General features: G+C 36.3%; 2 protein-coding genes across 4 annotated transcripts; both read left to right on the top strand.

Moving 5' to 3' along the window:
- The first annotated feature begins 659 nt into the window (after positions 1 to 659).
- Positions 660 to 8,390, top strand: LOC143468662 (X-linked interleukin-1 receptor accessory protein-like 2). 2 transcript variants are annotated; one of them, XM_076966006.1, is made up of 15 exons: positions 660 to 1,830; positions 2,075 to 2,214; positions 2,698 to 2,844; positions 3,041 to 3,191; positions 3,384 to 3,481; positions 4,110 to 4,215; positions 4,498 to 4,643; positions 4,778 to 4,890; positions 4,974 to 5,051; positions 5,922 to 6,169; positions 6,306 to 6,464; positions 6,531 to 6,637; positions 6,725 to 6,850; positions 7,041 to 7,290; positions 7,441 to 8,390. In XM_076966006.1, exons 1-15 carry the CDS (start codon positions 1,761 to 1,763, stop codon positions 7,455 to 7,457), a joined length of 1,956 nt encoding a protein of 651 aa, XP_076822121.1. In that variant the 5' UTR covers positions 660 to 1,760; the 3' UTR covers positions 7,458 to 8,390. The 2 variants fall into 2 exon arrangements, with proteins under 2 accessions (XP_076822121.1, XP_076822112.1); XM_076965997.1 differs by having other exon boundaries at positions 661 to 1,830; positions 7,437 to 8,390.
- Positions 8,391 to 8,868: 478 nt separating this feature from the next.
- On the top strand, positions 8,869 to 18,636 carry LOC143470539 (uncharacterized). Of its 2 annotated transcripts, none has more exons than XM_076968746.1 (16): positions 8,869 to 8,985; positions 10,565 to 10,673; positions 10,928 to 11,055; positions 11,209 to 11,370; positions 12,673 to 12,808; positions 12,941 to 13,056; positions 13,538 to 13,643; positions 13,805 to 13,950; positions 14,078 to 14,172; positions 14,352 to 14,438; positions 14,591 to 14,832; positions 15,445 to 15,603; positions 15,674 to 15,780; positions 16,025 to 16,165; positions 16,315 to 16,480; positions 16,629 to 18,636. In XM_076968746.1, the coding sequence occupies exons 2-16, from the start codon at positions 10,616 to 10,618 to the stop codon at positions 16,658 to 16,660; spliced, it is 1,881 nt and encodes a 626-aa protein (XP_076824861.1). In that variant the 5' UTR covers positions 8,869 to 8,985; positions 10,565 to 10,615; the 3' UTR covers positions 16,661 to 18,636. The 2 variants fall into 2 exon arrangements, with proteins under 2 accessions (XP_076824861.1, XP_076824871.1); XM_076968756.1 differs by lacking the exon at positions 8,869 to 8,985 and adding an exon at positions 9,183 to 9,274.
- Positions 18,637 to 19,239: the final 603 nt, after the last annotated feature.

Here is a 19,239-nt window from a genome sequence, read left to right as displayed (position 1 = left end):
AGCACACTTCTGTACAATAATGTACTTTTTGGAGTGTAATTTGATTATTACTAACAATGAGTCCATTGTTACTACGTCTGATAGAACGCATTGTTTCATAATCTGATCAAACAACTCGTCTAGACCGGGAAAATGCATGTCTAATTCAACAATGCTAATTCAAAAGAGCCGCAGTCAAAGGCTCAAAGAGCCGCAGTTTGGCCACCCCTGGCCTACGACATACCAAGGTAACATAATGTAACATAATAAGGTATTTGGCATTATGAAGTTTATGTTTATGTAAAAGTGTAAATATATACTGAAGAAAGTAAAATTATTTGAAAAATGCAACACAGGACCACGACGTTACTTAAATGTGGCCTCATGGGAACCATATTGTGCAAAAATGAAAAAAAGCCAAGGATTTTGTTCAAAGGCAACAACGATCAAAGGAATTAGTAGTCAATCATCATTTTAATGAAAACCATTTGGCAGCATCAAGACACCTACACGCCTTAAAATGACGCAGAGCATATGGCCTGTTATGTTTGTAAGTTCCACTTTAGGTGGAATTGTTTTGTCTCCGCTTGAGATCGCTTTGCAGCTATTCTGTATTAATCTACATAAGTTAATGTGGTAGACGCACTGTACATCACCAATCCACCATGTTAGTGTAAACAATTTTCGAGTTAATTGAAGCCTCAGGCTTGATGAAGAAGCATCGGTGTTGAATGCATAGATAGCTTGCATGACCAAAGCGAAGTGACTTTTTCACTTGGAATGAGATGTGAATGACAAGTCTTCATTGTATCTTTTTCGGTCTTAAGTATGTGGTTAAAACAAGGCATTGCGTTCTTTGAAAGAAACCGTTCAGTGTAAAGTGTAGATAAGAAACTGTAGATTAAAACAATCAAGTTCAGTAAATTTGTTTGAATCGAACACGGTTCTAGCTCTGAAATGCGTTTAGCAAAGGTGTGGTATGAATTTGTACAGGGTGTAATGTTCAAGTCTTCTCGGTTCACGAAATTGTGTTCATACTTATCAAAACAAGCGTAAACTGTAGCTATATTGTTTCCACTAATGGTCTTTTGCCTAAAGCTAATTGTAGCAGAAACGGTGCTATGATTAAGTTGACGAGCAGAATGGATCGCGTATCATGAATTTTTTATCATGTGTATAAATGTACTGCTTAGGCTACTATGTGTGCAAAGCAATCATCTAGTACAGTAAGCGATAGACCTGCTTTTAAAATGTCCTTTTGCAGGCTTCATGTATTTAAGTATACAGTGCGCAGTGCGTGAGAAAATGTTTTTTTTTGTAAATTCCAATATATTCTACAGTAATTCCATTTCTAATACTCTAGCGCTTAGTCCGCCAGGTTAACTTGACAAGTTCATTTTCGTTGCACGTCTCTTTAAGTTATCTTTAGATTCTGGAAAAGACTTTTCCCCAAGGTGCCACAAGGCTTCATATAATGAACCTAATCTAATATTTTCTCTGACGTTTAACTTGAAAATTAAATTTATCGACAACATATAATTTTCTATCCAAGCTGCAAGAGTGCTGTAAAGAAGAGAACATTAACCTCATTTAAATTCTAAATACATACTAATTGATACGGTGCATACCTTTCAGCCTCCAAACATATTTCTTTGGGAAAAGGTTTAGTTAGGTTAAGTTAAGGTTAGTTAGGTTCTTAACACGTCTTTCCTCTTGATTGCCAGCAAGGTTATATATTTTACCATCAAAATTATCAGTCGTGAGAAATGGAACTATGAGAAATGAAGCGTTTGTTCATCAAAACCTACTTGTATGTCATAGGAGTTTTTTTCCTCTCTTTTAGTAACTCAGGTTAGTGTTAAAATTGCGTTTGATGTAATTTATGTGATATCTAGTCTATATGCATCTTTTTCTTATGAGTTTTTGTAGATCTAGATATATGTTGCTTTAATAGTAGATGATAGATTCTGTGCTTGATTTTGAGTTATACGAAGAGTATGGTGAACAGATAATAAAATTAAGAGAACCGTTTCACAAGCAGTTATGCGCGACATAGCACAGTTAACCATAAACGTACTTTTGCCATACTTAACAGTTACTGGACTACCATGCACCGTGCAAGACGCTGAAAATGTAACTGTTTACATTGGCTGGCCCCACGAAGTATCTTGCTATGATTTGCTTTTTGACATTATTGATGACGTCGATGAAGTCGAAAGCGATTATGAAATAAACGTACGTGCAAGTATATTCATTACGTTGATGGCGGCTGAACCGTGTTAACTCAGTGTATAACACTAGTCTGCATGAAACTTTTATTCTGTAAACGACAAAATTAATTGTCAAATAAGGGACGATACGGTATTTAGTCACCGATTATGATATACCGTATATAATAGCTATAATTAGATTTTGAGCTTTTAAAAATTTTGAAAATGTATACTTGCATTTTTAATAATTTATTAGAATTTCGTTACTTTTTAAACTTTATTATTTATCAATTCATTACAATTTAAATAAATGTATAAAAATTTACGTCAATATTTTGGCACTTGCAATTATGTGTTATAGAACAGGAAACAAGTGATTGAAAAGTAATTCATTTTAACTGCACATAAGTAATTAACAGAATAAGTAACCAAGAAGCCGGTAACTAACTTTACGCCGGTTGTTTTCATCTCATGCTACATTGGACTATAATACTAAAATTTAATTTAGTTCAAAATATGGAACTCGGATAATGGGCAACTTTTAAAGAACGAAACGACTTCGTACGAAGATTACTATTATCAATTAGTCGAATTTGGAAGTTTGTTAGTTGACATAAAAAGCGGCGAAAATTACAACTATGATATTCAAATACACGTAAGTAATGTTTTATTTAAAATATTTTCACTTTGCTTGTTTTACACAGTATCAATTTATTTTTGGTTGATTTTATGCATTTGAACAATTTTAAATTTTTTCTAAAATTTATAAAAGAATTAAACCTTTTCTTCAACACAATACAAAGTTTTCAGGCGGTTTGTGGTCTAAATTACTTACATTACTGTTCATGTAGATACCGTCCCAAAGCAAATGTTACACAAAAAACGTCCATCTTAAGCCGATTTCGTTTCAACAAATAACCTGTGAAATGTACATCACCAGAAACGCAAATATGAGGTTTGCCGCGGCCGAAATTGGAACAACAAAGCAGTTCAGTTGCAAAGGTTCGGCTTATTCGCTATTATAACTGTATTGTGACGCAGCGGCACGTTGACTGAAAGCCATTATAATTGAATACGATATGTAGCCTACTAGCAACCAAGATAGTGTCATCCAACTTCCCTTTTCGTCTTAAAGGCCAGTTTGTTCACATATATTTCGTATTATGCTGAAAATGAGCGATCTTCTTTCATCAGGACTTGTATCCGTTGACAGTCTTCAGAATGCGACGGTAACTTGGCAAAGGAATTGCTCCAGTTTGCCTAGTCAAGGTGTCACTGTGAAACATAATACGGTAACGTTAACTTTTGATGTCGTTGTTGTGAAAGCTCATGTAAAATAATAATGAATACGATATATTGCTTAATTATTATTACTACTAATATAGCTATAGCTTTAATAGAATTTAGGAATACGTTCTTTTTTCTTACATATTGGTAAACAACATCCGATCCATACAGTTTAAACAACATGATTTTGATCAACAGTCGCGCAACAACGTCGCCTACTACTTACTTTAATAAATAATTAAATAAAGTGTTATACTCGGCATTTGTATCAAAATTCATTAAACCTGCGTGAAGATATAGTGACTGGTTCTCTGGTAACTAATTTAGTTATTTACGTAAACCAGGAATTTGATTACCTGTTTTGTGGTTGTAGTAGTTATCTACATAATTATCTATTTATCTAATTATTCTAAAAGTATGATATTAACCTATATTAAATAAGCAACCAAATTAGAAGCCAAGGAACTGCATAGTAACTATCTTCACTTCCATGATTTTACAAACTGCTCACAAATTACTTTTGATGCATACTTTGATGCACACTTTTGATGCAATAACTGCAAAGTTATTTCTGTCATTGTGTGTTTACTCAAAAGTAATCTTCGAAGCAATTAACTATGAATCATGTTTCAGCTCAACATAGAAAGCGTCGGCTACGAACATGCAGGGATATATACTTGCTCCGTCAGATATCGCGGTATGACGGACTATATTTTGTACAATCGTGTCTGCGTAGTGCGTAAGTATGACTTCTATCTACATTTTTTCTCTAATAGTAATTTATACCGGTTTTCTTTTGTCCAAAAATTGAAAATTAATTACAACCATAAGATATTTCTAAGTATCGTTTTAGCAATTTATGGGATTAGTAAATAACCACAATTCACGTTTACAACTTACTCATTCAACTATATTTACTTACTTACATACAATGCTTTAATTATAAATCGGCTTTTTGACAGAAACATTATTTTTAAACGATCAAATTAACCCAAATTTCAAAGTATTCCACTTTGTATAGCGAGGCCGTCGACGTCACAACATAAGGTGACGTGTGAAAAAAACGTATATGACGTCACCGACAACCAAGTCCTGACTGTAAAATGTGCTTTACGACTTGGTATTGGTAAGGCTTCGGCAAGCGACTTTAACGTTGACTGGTCAAAGGTGAATAGAAATAACGATCTTTGGTGGTTTTCCGACAGCTTTGATTTTTTAGTGGAATAAAAATATTTTAAGTCAAAATTTGCAATTATGCATATTTAAACTATTGTTCGCATAATATTTTCTCTGCTTTACAGGCTGAAGGTGTTGGTAAGAAAGAATGGCGCTTGTGTTCCAAACCAAACGAGCTTTCGTCCCCCAATCGAAACGGAATTATTTGCACATTTGAACAATTTTCACAAAATTCCGAGTCGGTATAATCTATATAGCTTCTCAGGCCTCCAAAGAAAATTATCAATTTAGACATTAATATTTTATGTCTTCAATTTTCAGCACGTGCTTTTTGCACGTAGCGACGGAAAAAGAAAAAGAAATTCGAAATGATATTCGAAATATAATCATCTTCTTCAAGTGAGCTCATTATACGTTGCTGAAATAAGTTTTTGTTTTTTAAAATAAAATGCAGCAAGTAAGACCAATTTTACTGATAACTGAGTATACAATAATATTTTGAATCCGTCTCGGTTTGTTTAAACCATTCGGTATAATGCTGCGTTTTCGTCCAACGGCAACCAAAGAATTATTATTGGTCATTACCAAAGGTTATTTCCTTTTGAAATAATTGCCATTTTATTCAATGTTTGGAACGTTATCCCGTTAAAATCGTCCTACGAAAAGCAATTACAAGCTTTTTTCGGAATTTAGATTCTAGAATGACGCGTGGAACATTTTTTCAAGCAAATCGGACCTCTCGCACATTTACATATACTTTAGGGGATAAATGAGTGCTTATTTTGGTGTTGATAACTCTGTGAACTCACAACTTACAATTTACGTTTACTTTCCCATATAAACTTACAAAGGTTACGGGATAAATGACCACAACACATTGAAAAACCGTAATTGAGTGGTTATAAGTTATTGAACGATTCGGATTCCAAGTTTGACTCTCATAACAAAACCCCCCATAATAGAACCCACGCTCTACCCGCGGCCTCTTGGTCAATACACAGCACTAAAACGCTCCGAGTTCTTTTATGGAGCTTATTATACAAACGATATTATTATAGAAACGATTGATAAATGATCGTACATGCTACAAGTGTGACTGCGCAACTATGACGGAATATCATATTGTTATGAAATTCTTTGTTATCGGTTTTACACACTCCCAAAATATATAAGTAATTCGCTTTACCGCAGCAACGCACAGCTTACACTGCATATTGAACCGACAATAAAACACCTACAAGAATGTTAAATGCTTTTCTTGTCTTTCAGAAATGTTAGCGCATCAGATTACGGCGTTTATGAGTTGAAGGCAACGTCAAATACCGAAACTGTCTCTGATTTCATAGCTTCCTTCTCTTTGAGAAGGAACAAGATTGCTGGTCTACTTTCTACAGCCCATATTACTGTCGTTGTCATAGGCATCTTAGCTTTTCTCACGCTCCTTCTGTCCTTTTGCGTTTGGAAGAGTCTTGAAATTAGAGTTTACTACAAAAGATATTTTGCGGCTTGCGCTCAAGGTATGTAGTATATGAGATTCATTCATTGGCCTCGTTGATTATATTTCGTGTGGAAGGTATTGCTTTTGCGGCTTAATCGTACCTGTAGGTCAGTATCGACTTCTCTTACTCGTAAATCTTGAATCGACTTTTTTAGATGATAAACTGTATGGTGCAGTTCTCTCATATTATTACTCAAACGAGTTAGACAAGTTTGCAAAAGAAGACGTTGGAAAATACGTTCAAACTACGGGCCATGTGTTAACGGAACTAGGTTACAAAATATACGACGATCATAAGGACGGACTAGCGGAAGGTTTGTCATATTTGCTTTAAGTCAAACACTAAAAACGAGGACACAGCTGTCACATACGTTTTCCAGTTCGACTTGAATCATTTCAACGATGCATTGATGCAAGTCATAGGGTGATCATAATCTTAACATCCACGTATATTAAGGATGACTGGAACCGAAGAAATTTACAGCAGGTACCTTGTCAATGCTCGTATGACAAAAATTCCGAAAAAGTTGGTTTATTAAATTTACAATGTGTGTAATGTTCCAAATGACTTCAGGCTCTTCAAAGCGTGATTGAGTCACGAACTCGCATCATACTCATCTTTTCTGAGGGCGTTAGAGAATACGTCAACCAGCATTCTAAATCTGACGACACCTGTCGCCTAATAAAAGAAACTGCCCGAGTAAGAAGTTTCAACTTCAGCATTAATCTAAACTGTAACGACCATTTGTGTTTGTCTGCTAACTAACAGCTCCGTAGCAGTGAGTATAGAGTTTTGTACTGTTGGAACTGGTTGGAGTTTGCGTGCGAAAATTGAGTGGTTTCATGTGAAACTGTTACCATGTATTTTATAAAAAGGCTTTTACTTTCAGCTAAATTACATTATCGTATGGTCGAAAAGGAAGAAGTTCGAAGCGAAGATGTTCCGATTGATGTTGGAAGACGCCATGCCTAAACTTTCTTCTCAAAAACAACTCCGACCCACGAACGCAAAAGCCAATCATCGGACCAGAAATAATCAACAGAAATTTGGCGTGTCATCAACCATATCCAAAAATTGCCGCCATGATGCCGGCTTGACAACTGTTGAGACAGATTCGACTATGGTTGAGGCTGGAACGGGTAGGTAATGTGCACAGATCCTTCTGGTAAACCTGATTGCCAGTTCAGTTAAGGCTGCGCTTTATCCTTGTCTATATTAGGAAAGTGATGTTGTGGTATAAGTAAAACAGGTGCCTAACCTAAAATATAACAGCCTTCTTGTTTAGATAGATCCGTTTTCCCCATAGACGAACGGACGACGACAGAATGTGGGCAGAGGAATGTCTTTGGGGAGAATCATGTTTGATACAGACTCCGTGTATCGTGACAACAATAAAGCACAACCAACAATGTCGTAGCAAATGCTTGACGGATAATGTTACACGCGTTACAGGCTACACAGGATATTTGTGCAAAAATTGCATAACAGCAACACATTCTCGGATATAGATCATTGACGTATGTCATTTATTATGCACGAAAAATAATATAGGCTTGCATCTTATTCCAAAACGCACCGTCTAACAACATGCTACTAGATTGACCAAACCTATAGACGTATAAATAATCCCGTTACAAAGTGTTGTTAAATCAGCACTGAGGTCTAGTTGGGTCACAGCCTTTTGCATGTAGGGTTTGAAAATGTTTCCAATATTTTCTACAGCCGGAGATCTAACAGATGTTCATTCTACTGTATTCATGTTTTGGTTGAGTCCAAAAAAATTCACTCTTTGTACAATTCAAGCTGTTACTATAAGCATTGCTGTGGTTCTTATTTCTATATATCTAGTGATGTGCGCTATACCATCGACAACAGATAACTACGTTGAATTCAGAAAGACTGCATCCGGTGGAGCAAAAGAGCACTGCTATGTCCAGGAATCAATTTTTTCCTGCTATGCTATTTATAATGTGATTTTTAGCCAATCATTAACTGAGTTTTAGTTACGCTACTACCACAGAATATTCTAGAATCAATTTAGAGAAAAACATTAATGTAATCACGCAATAACTTATTTAGAACAAATTAGTTAGTTTAGTGATATTCAGTCTCTTTCGATTTTGATTCACACTTATTCTGATATGCTATTTAGCGTGTGTCATTCATTGAAGTTCAGTCGTGTCGCGTGCCAGTTAAAAGGTATAATATGTTGAACATAATGTCTTATTCATTACTCAGATACTACTGTTGCAATATATTAAGCATTAGCTATTAATCATGAAGGAAGTTGTAAGACTCAGATGATCGTACGGCAATCATTCTTTAAATTTTGTTTAATCATAAATCGCAACCTTTTGATAATATTTTAGTAACGGTTGGTTAACATAACTACTTTGCCACATCTTTTCTTTTTTTTAAAGAACATGCAGAATGAATACAACCAAAAGTTAAATGGTGAGATTTGTACAATAACATGTTTATGGTAGGGACAGGGTAACTAAATAATCCTGGTTATAAATACATAAATTGTTTTGCGATGAACCCTAATTCTGAGCTCTACAACAACTATACTCTGCAGTTAGCTCCATTGACAACATGCTATTGACTGAAAACGATGCAGTTCATCGCTTGGCATTATCAGTTTAGAAACCCAAAAAAACTTTAACCATAATGTAATTGTCCTTATTTAAGGCGCAAAACATGGTTTATGGTCATAGGGAATTAGGAAAAGTCATCAGCTTAAAGTTTAAATGAGCAAAACACTTCTTTCGTTTTGCTAGGTAATTAATTCGGGATGTTTATCTTGTACCAAGTTACTAGCAAGAATACTGCAGGTAAGACATATTTAAATTTCTTCTTATTCATTGAGTTAAAAATACACTAATTTTAATCATTTTTATAAGTACATATTTATGCTCAGTATATTAACGTAGCTACGTTGTAAAATTGATGGATTTGCTTAAAGCATTACAGCAAAAATCAATAATTGCAAATGCAGAGGGAACAAGCGGCATATTACCGGAATATACAAAACTTTGGTACATGTTTGCAGAGGCTAATATAGGTGAAAAATGGCACGAAGCGCATATTACCTAAAGGAAAGAAGACAATAGGAAAGATATGGTAAGACTAAGATGTAGGCTAGGTTAAGTCGATAGCTCAAGTATTTGACTTCGTTTCACTTGACTAATTATATGAACCTTGTTTTGTTACAAACGCGTTCTTCTGAGGGGCTTGACGCAGCTTTAAAGGTTTGTTTTAATAAACTCCGGGCAGGATCTGTATAAAAGGCAGTTACCAAATTATTCCTTTCGTGACAGCTGCAGTTCGACTTGAGGGATTCGATTGCAAAATTACGGTTTGGGGGTGAAAATAGGATTGCATTTAAAAGTTTGTAGAGCAGTTGTAAAGACACCATTGTATTGTGTTGCTTAGCAAATATTCCATTTTAAGTGTTAGGTACTTGAAACTTAGGTTTTGTTGTTTTCTATGCTTGCAATTTCCATCAGATATCACGCAATGCAAGTTTAAAAGTGGAAGGCTGGAAACGAAAACGTTCAGACTGTTATAGTGTAAATCGGAAGTTTTCAAATCGTGAATAACCGCTTTGCGCAGGTACAACCGCCTATACAAACTAAGCACTTCTCCTTCATTACGCGGTGAAAGAATAGGCCGGTGCCAATGTTCTTACCCATAACATACAAAGAAATACTAATGCCCAGTGACCATATAGCCATGGTGAGTCGGTTTAGATCTGTATATTGCTTGTGTATATCTGTTTGCGTTTCCCATGTGAAATTACTTTGAAAAGCGGAAGGTTTTAGTTTACCTCATGTAAGTCGGTTCGTTTGTAAAGAACTAAGTCTTCTTAATACCCACTAATCTGAAAGTAAGTATTTTTCACAGTTTTATCAAGTTTCTTTTACTCCCGTTATTGGAAATTAAAGAACTTGAGCTCATATTGGCATGAACAAATTTGAGGTTATTCTTGTAGTTCTACTTTGGTGGAAAATTAAAATGGGTCATGAAGGGTTTAAAAGCGTCATGGTCGCAATCGTAAAAACCCAAAATTGGGGTTTTCCAAAAAAAATGGGGAAATAAACGTTAACATAAAAGGCTGCAAGAAACTGGTGGCTAACGTTACAGTTTCGGCAGTTTCTCAATATGTGAAAATACTGGAATTTTCCTTTATTCGCGCTCTATAAAAGGGTGCTCAACTATACACTTATACCCAGACCGTTTCAAAAGTGACTGATGAGTTGATAATAGTGTCCACTTAGTAGCATTGACAAGTTTGGTAACTTTCGTAAACTAAATTTCGAAAATCGGCAAATGTCGTGATTAACTTAACATTAAGTATAAATAGAATTGGCCGAAATAAAATGGGGTTGCATTCAACTTTGTGTTTAACAGGTTTGTGAAATATTTTAAGTGATTGTCAATAGCTTCATAAAGTTCTTTGACATGGTCTTTGTGACTTTCTTGGTGACGTTGGCCGGTATTACTTTTGCAAGCAGTGTCGGTAAGTACAGTATGTAAGTATGTATGTTTTTCGTGTGATAAAATGACGTTAAGACGTTAAGTTAAATAAACATTACTTAGTGATCAACGATAATTATCAAACAATTAATCCGTGTTCATTTTTATGTCATTTTAACGTATATACTCATCGATTAATTATTTATTTACATTGCCAAGTGTTAGGTAATACCGTTATTATTCTAACAAGTAATCAAATAAGTAAACCAGAAAGTAGCCAAAGAGCACTTTATCTAGTTCAGGAATGTTACAACAACGAAAACGATGAAACTGTACCAGGCTATGCTGGATGGCCTTATGGTATTAGTTGCTACATTACCGACGACATTTATGATTACGACTACTCAGAACTTGATGAGTTGAAGGTAAGCGTTGTGTGTATAATTGCATTGGTGCTTTCTCAACATTGCTACAAAAGTTTTATGGACAAACTTATAACACTTCGTAATATATAAAGTTTCCATGCACATTTGCTTTTTCTGAGCTTTAACTTAATTCCTGATTTTTCTGCTTCGTAGTGCGTCATCTCTAAGAAAGACACCGGTCACGTATCTTTCAACAAAACTGTAACTGTGGAAGAGTTTTTTGACCACACTAATTACTTGGGAACATTTATAAATGAGATTAGAGAAAATTATACTTACAATTACCAAGTTCACCTCAATGTTACACTGGCCGAGGTAAATGATTGTGATTAATTTACAGTAATAAAATCTGTAGCGACATGTGCAATTTCATCAGGCGCTCATGCTTTACGTAAGAAGTCGCTTATAATGTACAAGCCCCGTTTTTGCCAATATACACGTCCGATAATAAGGAACTTTCAGCTATTTTTACACGGTAAACACGCCATGTCAGGTAGCATAAGTACTTAAACTATTAAGTAGCTTTTACTTTATGGGATTAACTATGAGGGTCGTGTTTAATAAAGCGCTTCAAAATTAGGCATTTTTTGAAGCAGCATCTATAAGTTGTTGCTTCAACAAATATGTCGCGGCCTTGTACGAGAACGTCTTTGGACGCATGTACAAGATTTACTGCTCTCAATTGGTATAACTCTTGCTTATCGGCATCTGCAAAATATTATTTTAAATTGTTATGCTTTTTAATAGTTTTTTGCTCAAATTTTGAAGCTGTTCCATATCGTTCATTGACAACAACCTAATAATATACTGTTACAGGATACGCACAAGCTCGCTCATATATCGCATCTCCGTCTCACTCACGACCTATTGATGGCTGAAAACTTGGTTGTATTATTTACAACCTTAAATTGACTTACGAGCTAAAAACGTTGTTTAAAAACATCGATCTTATCAGATATGGTCTATATGCGAGAACACATACGTAACACATACTCGTATACCAGAAGCAAGGGATTTTACCCCAGCTCGCATATCTATAAAAATCTGGTGATTCAGGAGTTTTACGAAAAGTCAACACGACCCGGTGACGTATTTCAGGTCAAATATAGGAGATGGATGCGTGTTATCTTATTTCGGAAAACCGTATAAAATTAATTCAGTTCAGGTTCAGCGACAATTAAAGTAAAATTATTCGTAAAATCAAATAAAAATAGTTTAACCTGCACAGTACATGAAACAAACTGGTGAGAAAAATAGAAAAAAACATATAGCCTAACCAAGAAAATATGAATAATGTTGTCAGAACTAAGTACACACGCCAAAAAAATGAAATTGTAAAATATTTTCTCCACACCACTAAACTTTATTGGCCTAATCTTTGAAGGAAACTAGAGATTTTGAGAACCCTTTCTCCTGAACGATTTGTTACAAAAAAGAAAGCTGTATACGAACGTAACAGAAGCGGGACTATAAAACATTTATGTTTTATGTTTTGCTCAAAACAATTTGATTATTTTAAACAACTTTTCCTCGAATCCGTGCCTACATTTCGAATAGGGCAACATGTTATACCGACAACGCTTTAAAGCTATAAATTAATTATTTTTGTTCGGTTAGGGAGAATTGCAATCGTACAGCAAACAGATCAGCATCGTTGGGATACCATTCAGTGAACAGACTTGCGAAGAATACATAGCAACTTCGCCAACTCAAAGCCCGATCGTTTATATTGACAGTCCCAAACAATTTAATTGTAAGCAATGAAATTTTCTATGATTTGTTTGACATACAGTAAGTATTTTGATATCTAGTATTATATTGATAATTATGTTAAGCCGATGTGCGTATGTATCTTACTTTTTGTGACGTGTAACCGGCGTTTCAGTTCCTGCAGAGCTTTGCCCAGCCCTAGAAGTGGACGATAACATTCACAATGTTACTCGAATTTGGATGCGAAATTGCTCTCAGCTTCCCGCTAATGTCCAAATTAGAAACAATGCAGTAAGATGAATGTAAAATATTTTTTGTGATTTCGTGATGCTTGTTCGAAAAATAAATAAAAGGCAAAACTGTCAAGTATCAAACGATCGCCTTCATCGTTGTTAAAACCATCTTTTGCAGTAAAAATACGGTGAAATTATTTTACCTGGCCGCATACATGTCTCTTTGGCACCCAATGCGTATGTTAAGTTTATAACTTTGATTTTGTGCAAATTAATTGGTCTCGGTTACTACATAAAACAAAATTCTTATGTATATAACTCCCTAATGACTGACCATATTATGATTAGGCATCACAAATGTACATTTTTGATGCCCAAAAATTATTCAATTTGTTATACCCAAATGCACTTATTGATTACCTAAATTTCCACTATACGTTTGGTTGGTTGCTTCTAATATTGCTTGAAGCACCTTACAGTACTTTAACTATTAATTGTATTTGTTTATAGTAAAAACACTAATTACTTTGTTTTAATAGCTGGTGATACCGAGCGCGAATTTCGATACTGCAGGAATTTATACTAGTGCGGTGACCTACAATGGAATGACAAGATTCGTTACAATAGAATCCGTCTGTGTACAAAGTGAGTTTTTCTTTTCTTTTTGATTTGTCTGATCTTTACGTATAGTTATAAGAAATCTTTTTACGCATTTAATAAAAAGTATCCAATTTCTTTTTATAGGATCATTTTTTTAAACAGAGAAGATCGTTAAAGAGGTTTCACAATTCTTTGCCTATTTTCAGACCCACCTTCCACCAATCAGCACAGCATTACGTGCACCCAAAGCGAACTTTATGCTTCTGTTGGTGATAACATAGCAATGCATTGCAAAGTTCGCTTAGGCACTGGACATTTTACAAGACTCGATTATAAAGTTTACTGGCAAAAGGTAAGGAGTTTTAGGATAGCTGTTGGTTTTGTCAGAAAAGTAAATCAAATATTTCGACAAATCATAACATTACGTATGAGCAATGATTTCAACTAAGTTTTATTTTTGCCGACGCACATTTACAAAGAATTCTAGCATGGAAGGAATGGTTGTCTTTGAATGTTTGCTGCTAAATGAAGTCCAACGGAACAATCAATCAAAGGAAATATGCATCCTTGAACCGTAAGTTGTGTTATAACTTATACCTTGCTTATACTCCGTACACATTCTTTCAAACGTTGTTTGTCTTTACGTACCGTTTCATCATATACATCCGTGCATAAGCACTTAAAATAAAGGAATTGACATCTGTTTTTTCAATGACCGCTACTCAATTAATTCTTTTGTTATACTTTTTTTAGCCCGTCTAGTCCTTGTTATCTCTACACCCCATCACCAGAACAACAGAAACCTCGAGAAGCAATTGTGAACGTTTTCCTGGACCTGGGGTAACCGTGTCGTTTCCAAACTTCCAAATTGCTAAAAATTCACTTTTACGTTAAAACATTTTAAGTACTTGCAATGAGAAAATGTGCTGTTTGTTATGCAAAGTGATACCAAAAGCGAACCTCGACTTTTTGAAACGACTGTAATTTTGTAGCCAAATAACCTCGAATGCCTTTGGCCCGTATGTCTTCACTGCTACTACCAATCTTGAACCTTCGACTGATGACTCAGCTACGATTTACCTGCGCATGGATGTGGAGACAAACACGGCTATAATTGTTGGGAGCGTTTTAGGGATTTTTGGATTCTGTTGTCTTCTCATTTTGGTAGTTATTCTGAACCGACTGGTGTTAACAGTTTTCTGGAAAAGATATTTCAAGGCCTATGGTGATGAAAGTAAGTTGCATGATGGCAAGGGTTCTGATATTTATGCTTTATGTACTTTGTTGCTTTGAATTGCCTGTGCAATGCTAAATTATGATTTTATCTTGAAATAAACGGAACGATATGTGCTATATAACCGTATAGGTTCGGCTTTTATCAACAAAACACAGCGAATTAGGAAAACTTGCAAAACGAGTTATTGTTTTTCTCCACCGCACAATTAAATTCAATAGTCACGTCATATCCTACGCTAGCTGATTGAAATGGCTGTAACACGAAGGTATAAAATGTATCTGACGCCTTGTACTGTAAAAGAGCTGCTGTTGCACTTGTGGAACATGCATGAGTACATTTTGTTCAAGAAGCTGTGCTTGCACGAAGTAAACGTTAAATTCAAATGATTTTTACGCCAGTTTTATATGGGTGACACATATCTGTGGCTTGCAGGATATACGAGCGAGCCAGCCTTTAATGAACATATAACGTTTTTACGTACAAGTGTATAACTTCCTTTGGTTTAGCTTGACAGGAAATCCACTGGTAAAGTCTACCCAGAGTAATTTTTTTCTTTGTTTACATTTTTTTACTAGTTTTATAACAATTTCACTTTAAACTCAAATGCAGACGACAAGAAGTACGGAGCTTACATCGATTATCATTACTCAATTGACATTGACATGTTTGCTGGTGAAGAAATCAAACATTTTGTCAATTTGACACGAAAAGAACTGGTTGGTCTCGGGTTCAGGGTTTACGATGATCACAAAGATGGCGATCAAGGAAGTAGGTCAAGTAATAACTGTTAATAGAAATAATATTCTTAAACTTTAAATAATTAAAAATTCATTTTTAGTGCGCGCCATGAGACTTGAAGAAAACATGGCACTTTGCCACAGAATCGTGATCATTCTAAACTCCCAATACGTTAAAGACGATTGGAATACTTACAATTTCCAAAAGGTATTCCCGTATTGTTTGGAAACTTTCCTAAATCTTATCCTTAAGAAAATTTGTTAAATTTGTTTAAATTTAAATTAAAATTTGTTCGCTCGTTATTAAGTCTTGCAGTTATTTCTCGTCACGATAACTATTTTAACTTACTGTACAATATATTTATGCCTTATGCCATTACAATAGTTATGCCTTTTTGTTATTCTGTATATGTTTGTGTCATTTACGTTTGTTTTATTCTACTGTATTTAAGGCCTTTCAGCAAATGATCCATTCAAAAATAAGATTAATATTCATTATTCTACCCGGTGTGAAGCCATACATTAAAAAGCAAGCAGCTAAAAATGACATTGCAACAAGTGGCAACTGCCTTGTTCTTAGGGAAGCAATTCGTGTAAGTTAATTTAATTAAATATTTTCTTGATATAAGTAAATGTCGCTTGTGTCAGGCGAACTCGCGTCTTCTGGGCAACTGTAGGTTTTATTCAGCATTATCTCCAAAAATATTGGCTTACTTACGCCACCCTGTGTCGATTTATTTAGCTCAACTACGCCATACATTGTCAAGATAGAAAGAAGTTTGACCGGAGACAGTTTCAACTACAGCTGGAATATGCTATGCCCAAACTCAAATCAGCAACCGATATCCGCAAAAGTGAAATCGGGAGACATTCAATGACGTGCAATGAAATGAATGTCAATTCAATAAGTAAGCCTACGTGTTTCCTTTATTAAAGTCTTTTGCAGTACAGTATGTAGCCTAGTTTTTCTAGTAAAACTTTTAACAGCATTCGCTACGTTTGGTGGTTTCTAATTAGAAAATTTTCAATAGTTACTTTTCATTTTATTTGCCACAGGTAATAACGAAGTCCATGAAAACGTAGTTTGAAACCACACCGTCTAACTAACCAACGTTGCAGATGGAAAGCAAGTTTACTTCGTTAATTATTTTATAGAATCAGTACATTTTTTGATTCACTATTGGTTTGGTTGCACTTTGCACAGTAATTTTTATTCTGGTTCACATTTGCTGCATCGTCTCCAAGCAGTTAGTTTATTCTAATGCTTTGTGTTCTTATTTCAAAGATTTCCTCAACTTTGCACAGTTCTAAATAATAAGATGCTAGTGTTGCACGTGTTTCTGCTATGTGAGTTTTCCCTTACGGCCGATTACGCCTTTTCGTGCTTGATTAAGCACTTGTGTATTTTTTCGACTTGTGTCCGACAGGTAGCGACACGGTCATTTTAGATTGGAGCTCCTGAGATGAGCTGTGTGTGATTGAAACCAGAACAAAACTGTTTTTAAATGAAATATGTGCCTGTAAATCTGTAAATCTAAGAGTGAGAACAATAGAACGTAACTCTGGCGAGTAGGGCAGGACCTCTTAGATACGCAGAAGATTTTAGCAAATTTTACTGAAGCATGATTTTTTTTATTCTCTGCCTCATTACCAGCGTGGCAATAGAAAGAGTTCGGATCCTTCTGCGACAGCATTAAAGCATCGGATGCGGTAAAGAAACATGCATTTCTACAAAGCTTTCCGGAAGACATGAGGTTTTCCATGACTGATGGTCGTAAAGAACTCTACGAGCATAGTTTTGACGAACGCATTCAACAAGCAAAAGACACGGCTTCAGGACCATCTTCACAAAAGCATGTCATGCAACGACGAACGTACAGTCGAATCCGCTTAATTCGGACACCGGATAACCCGGACAACCGCTTTATTCGGCCAAAATGCTCGGGAACGGAACAAAAGTAAAAATTGAACGTAAAAATCTCCTGTTAATTCGGACAATTCTCCGCTTAATTCGGACACAGGTTCGCAATTCCATCGTTAGGTTATGACACAATAAACAGTACTTCGTTCGTTTTAAGACAAGATTCAATTGCATTATGAGTGATTATGGTGAAACAATGACGATGCATGCAGTAACAATCGACAATGAACTCATATAACGCCGTGCCAGCTTCATAGTCGCTTTTACTTCGGTACAATTGCGTCCATCTTGTAGGACAAAATTGTACAGAAAAGTTTAGCACAAAAAGTGAAATTGCTCACTAAAGTAAACGAAGACGTTTTATGCGATCAGTGCCAGTTACTGCAGTATAGCGCAGCTGCAATTCATTTATTACGCAACACTACAGTATTTTAAATGCGTTTTTTGCCTTTATGCATGACCATGAAACGAACAATTGATTTTCCGCTTAATTCGGACAAAGCCGTTTCTCCGCTTAATTCGGCCAAAAGTGAGCGGAACCAAAGTGTCCGAATTAAGCGGAGTCGACTGTATATCTATTTCTCCTTCTTCTTCTTCGTTTGGAGTAGATGGTTTCTTGAGAGAGTGAGCAAAAAACCTCATATTGTAGGGCAGATGTTTGTTAGCCAGCTGACCAGGTTTTCATCCATTGTTGTCAGACCACGGTTCCCACAAGGATGGCGGTATGTTGGACAAGATGTTATGACGTGGTCTGCAGTTTGCTCTTCTGCACCACACTCACATGCCGAAGATGGAGCCATGCCCCATTTGTGCATGGTTGAGCGGAAGAGGCCAACGCCAGTTCGAAGGCGATTGAGTTTAGTCCAAGCACACCTGGGAAAATGCATTCCCGGTGGTGATGTACTGGCCTCTGGAATAAAACCATGGAGTCTGGAGGAATTTTCTTGCCACTCCATGCTCCATTTGTAATCCGCCCAGCTTGCCACATTGGTGCTTGACTGGTTGAAGTCATCCAGTAAGTCTAAAGCAGCAGGGACAAATGGGTGCCTCGACTTAAGCTGCCGATGTCCTCTAAGTGGAGGAGACAGGAGCCGGTCATGAAGAAGATGCCCAGGCTCCAGTGCTCGGCGTGCTAGAGACAGTGTGGCTCTCTTGAGGCGAAGCTCAGATGGGTGGATACCTGCTAGGACAAACAGATTGTCTGTTGGTGTGGGGCGCAGGCATCCAGTCACTAAGCGCAGAGCGTCCTTAATCGGCTTGTCTATAAGACGAGTGTGAGCACTACGACACCAAGCTGGTGTGCAGTACTCGGCGGAAGAATGGACCAAAGCCAGGGTGGCTGTGCGAAGTGTTATGCATCCAGCACCCCAGCTAGATCCTGCCAGTCGTCTCAAAAGCCCAACGCGTGTTGTTAGTTTTTTGCGAAGTGACTCCAGGTGTCGACGAAACGTGAGTGCCCTGTCCAGATTTATGCCAAGGTATGTTGGTTCGGCAGTGAAAGGGAGAGGGCGTCCATCAACAGTGATGTTGACCTCACGTTGTGCCTCCTTGTTGTAAAGGTGGAAGGCAGCCGTCACCGTTTTGGTTACACTGAGCTTCAGCTTCCATTTCTGAAGATAAGTGGATATGGTTGCCATATCCTGGGTTAGGGACCCCTCCAACTCCTGCCAGTTTTCTGCTCTATGCATAATTGCCAAATCATCAGCGTAAGCAAACTTTTTGGCAATTGTTTCTGGCAGGTCGTGC

This window comes from Clavelina lepadiformis, chromosome 1 (assembly GCF_947623445.1).
Source record: "Clavelina lepadiformis chromosome 1, kaClaLepa1.1, whole genome shotgun sequence".
Classification (NCBI taxonomy): Eukaryota; Metazoa; Chordata; class Ascidiacea; order Aplousobranchia; family Clavelinidae; genus Clavelina; species Clavelina lepadiformis.
This window is presented reverse-complemented; position numbering and strand designations above follow the sequence as displayed.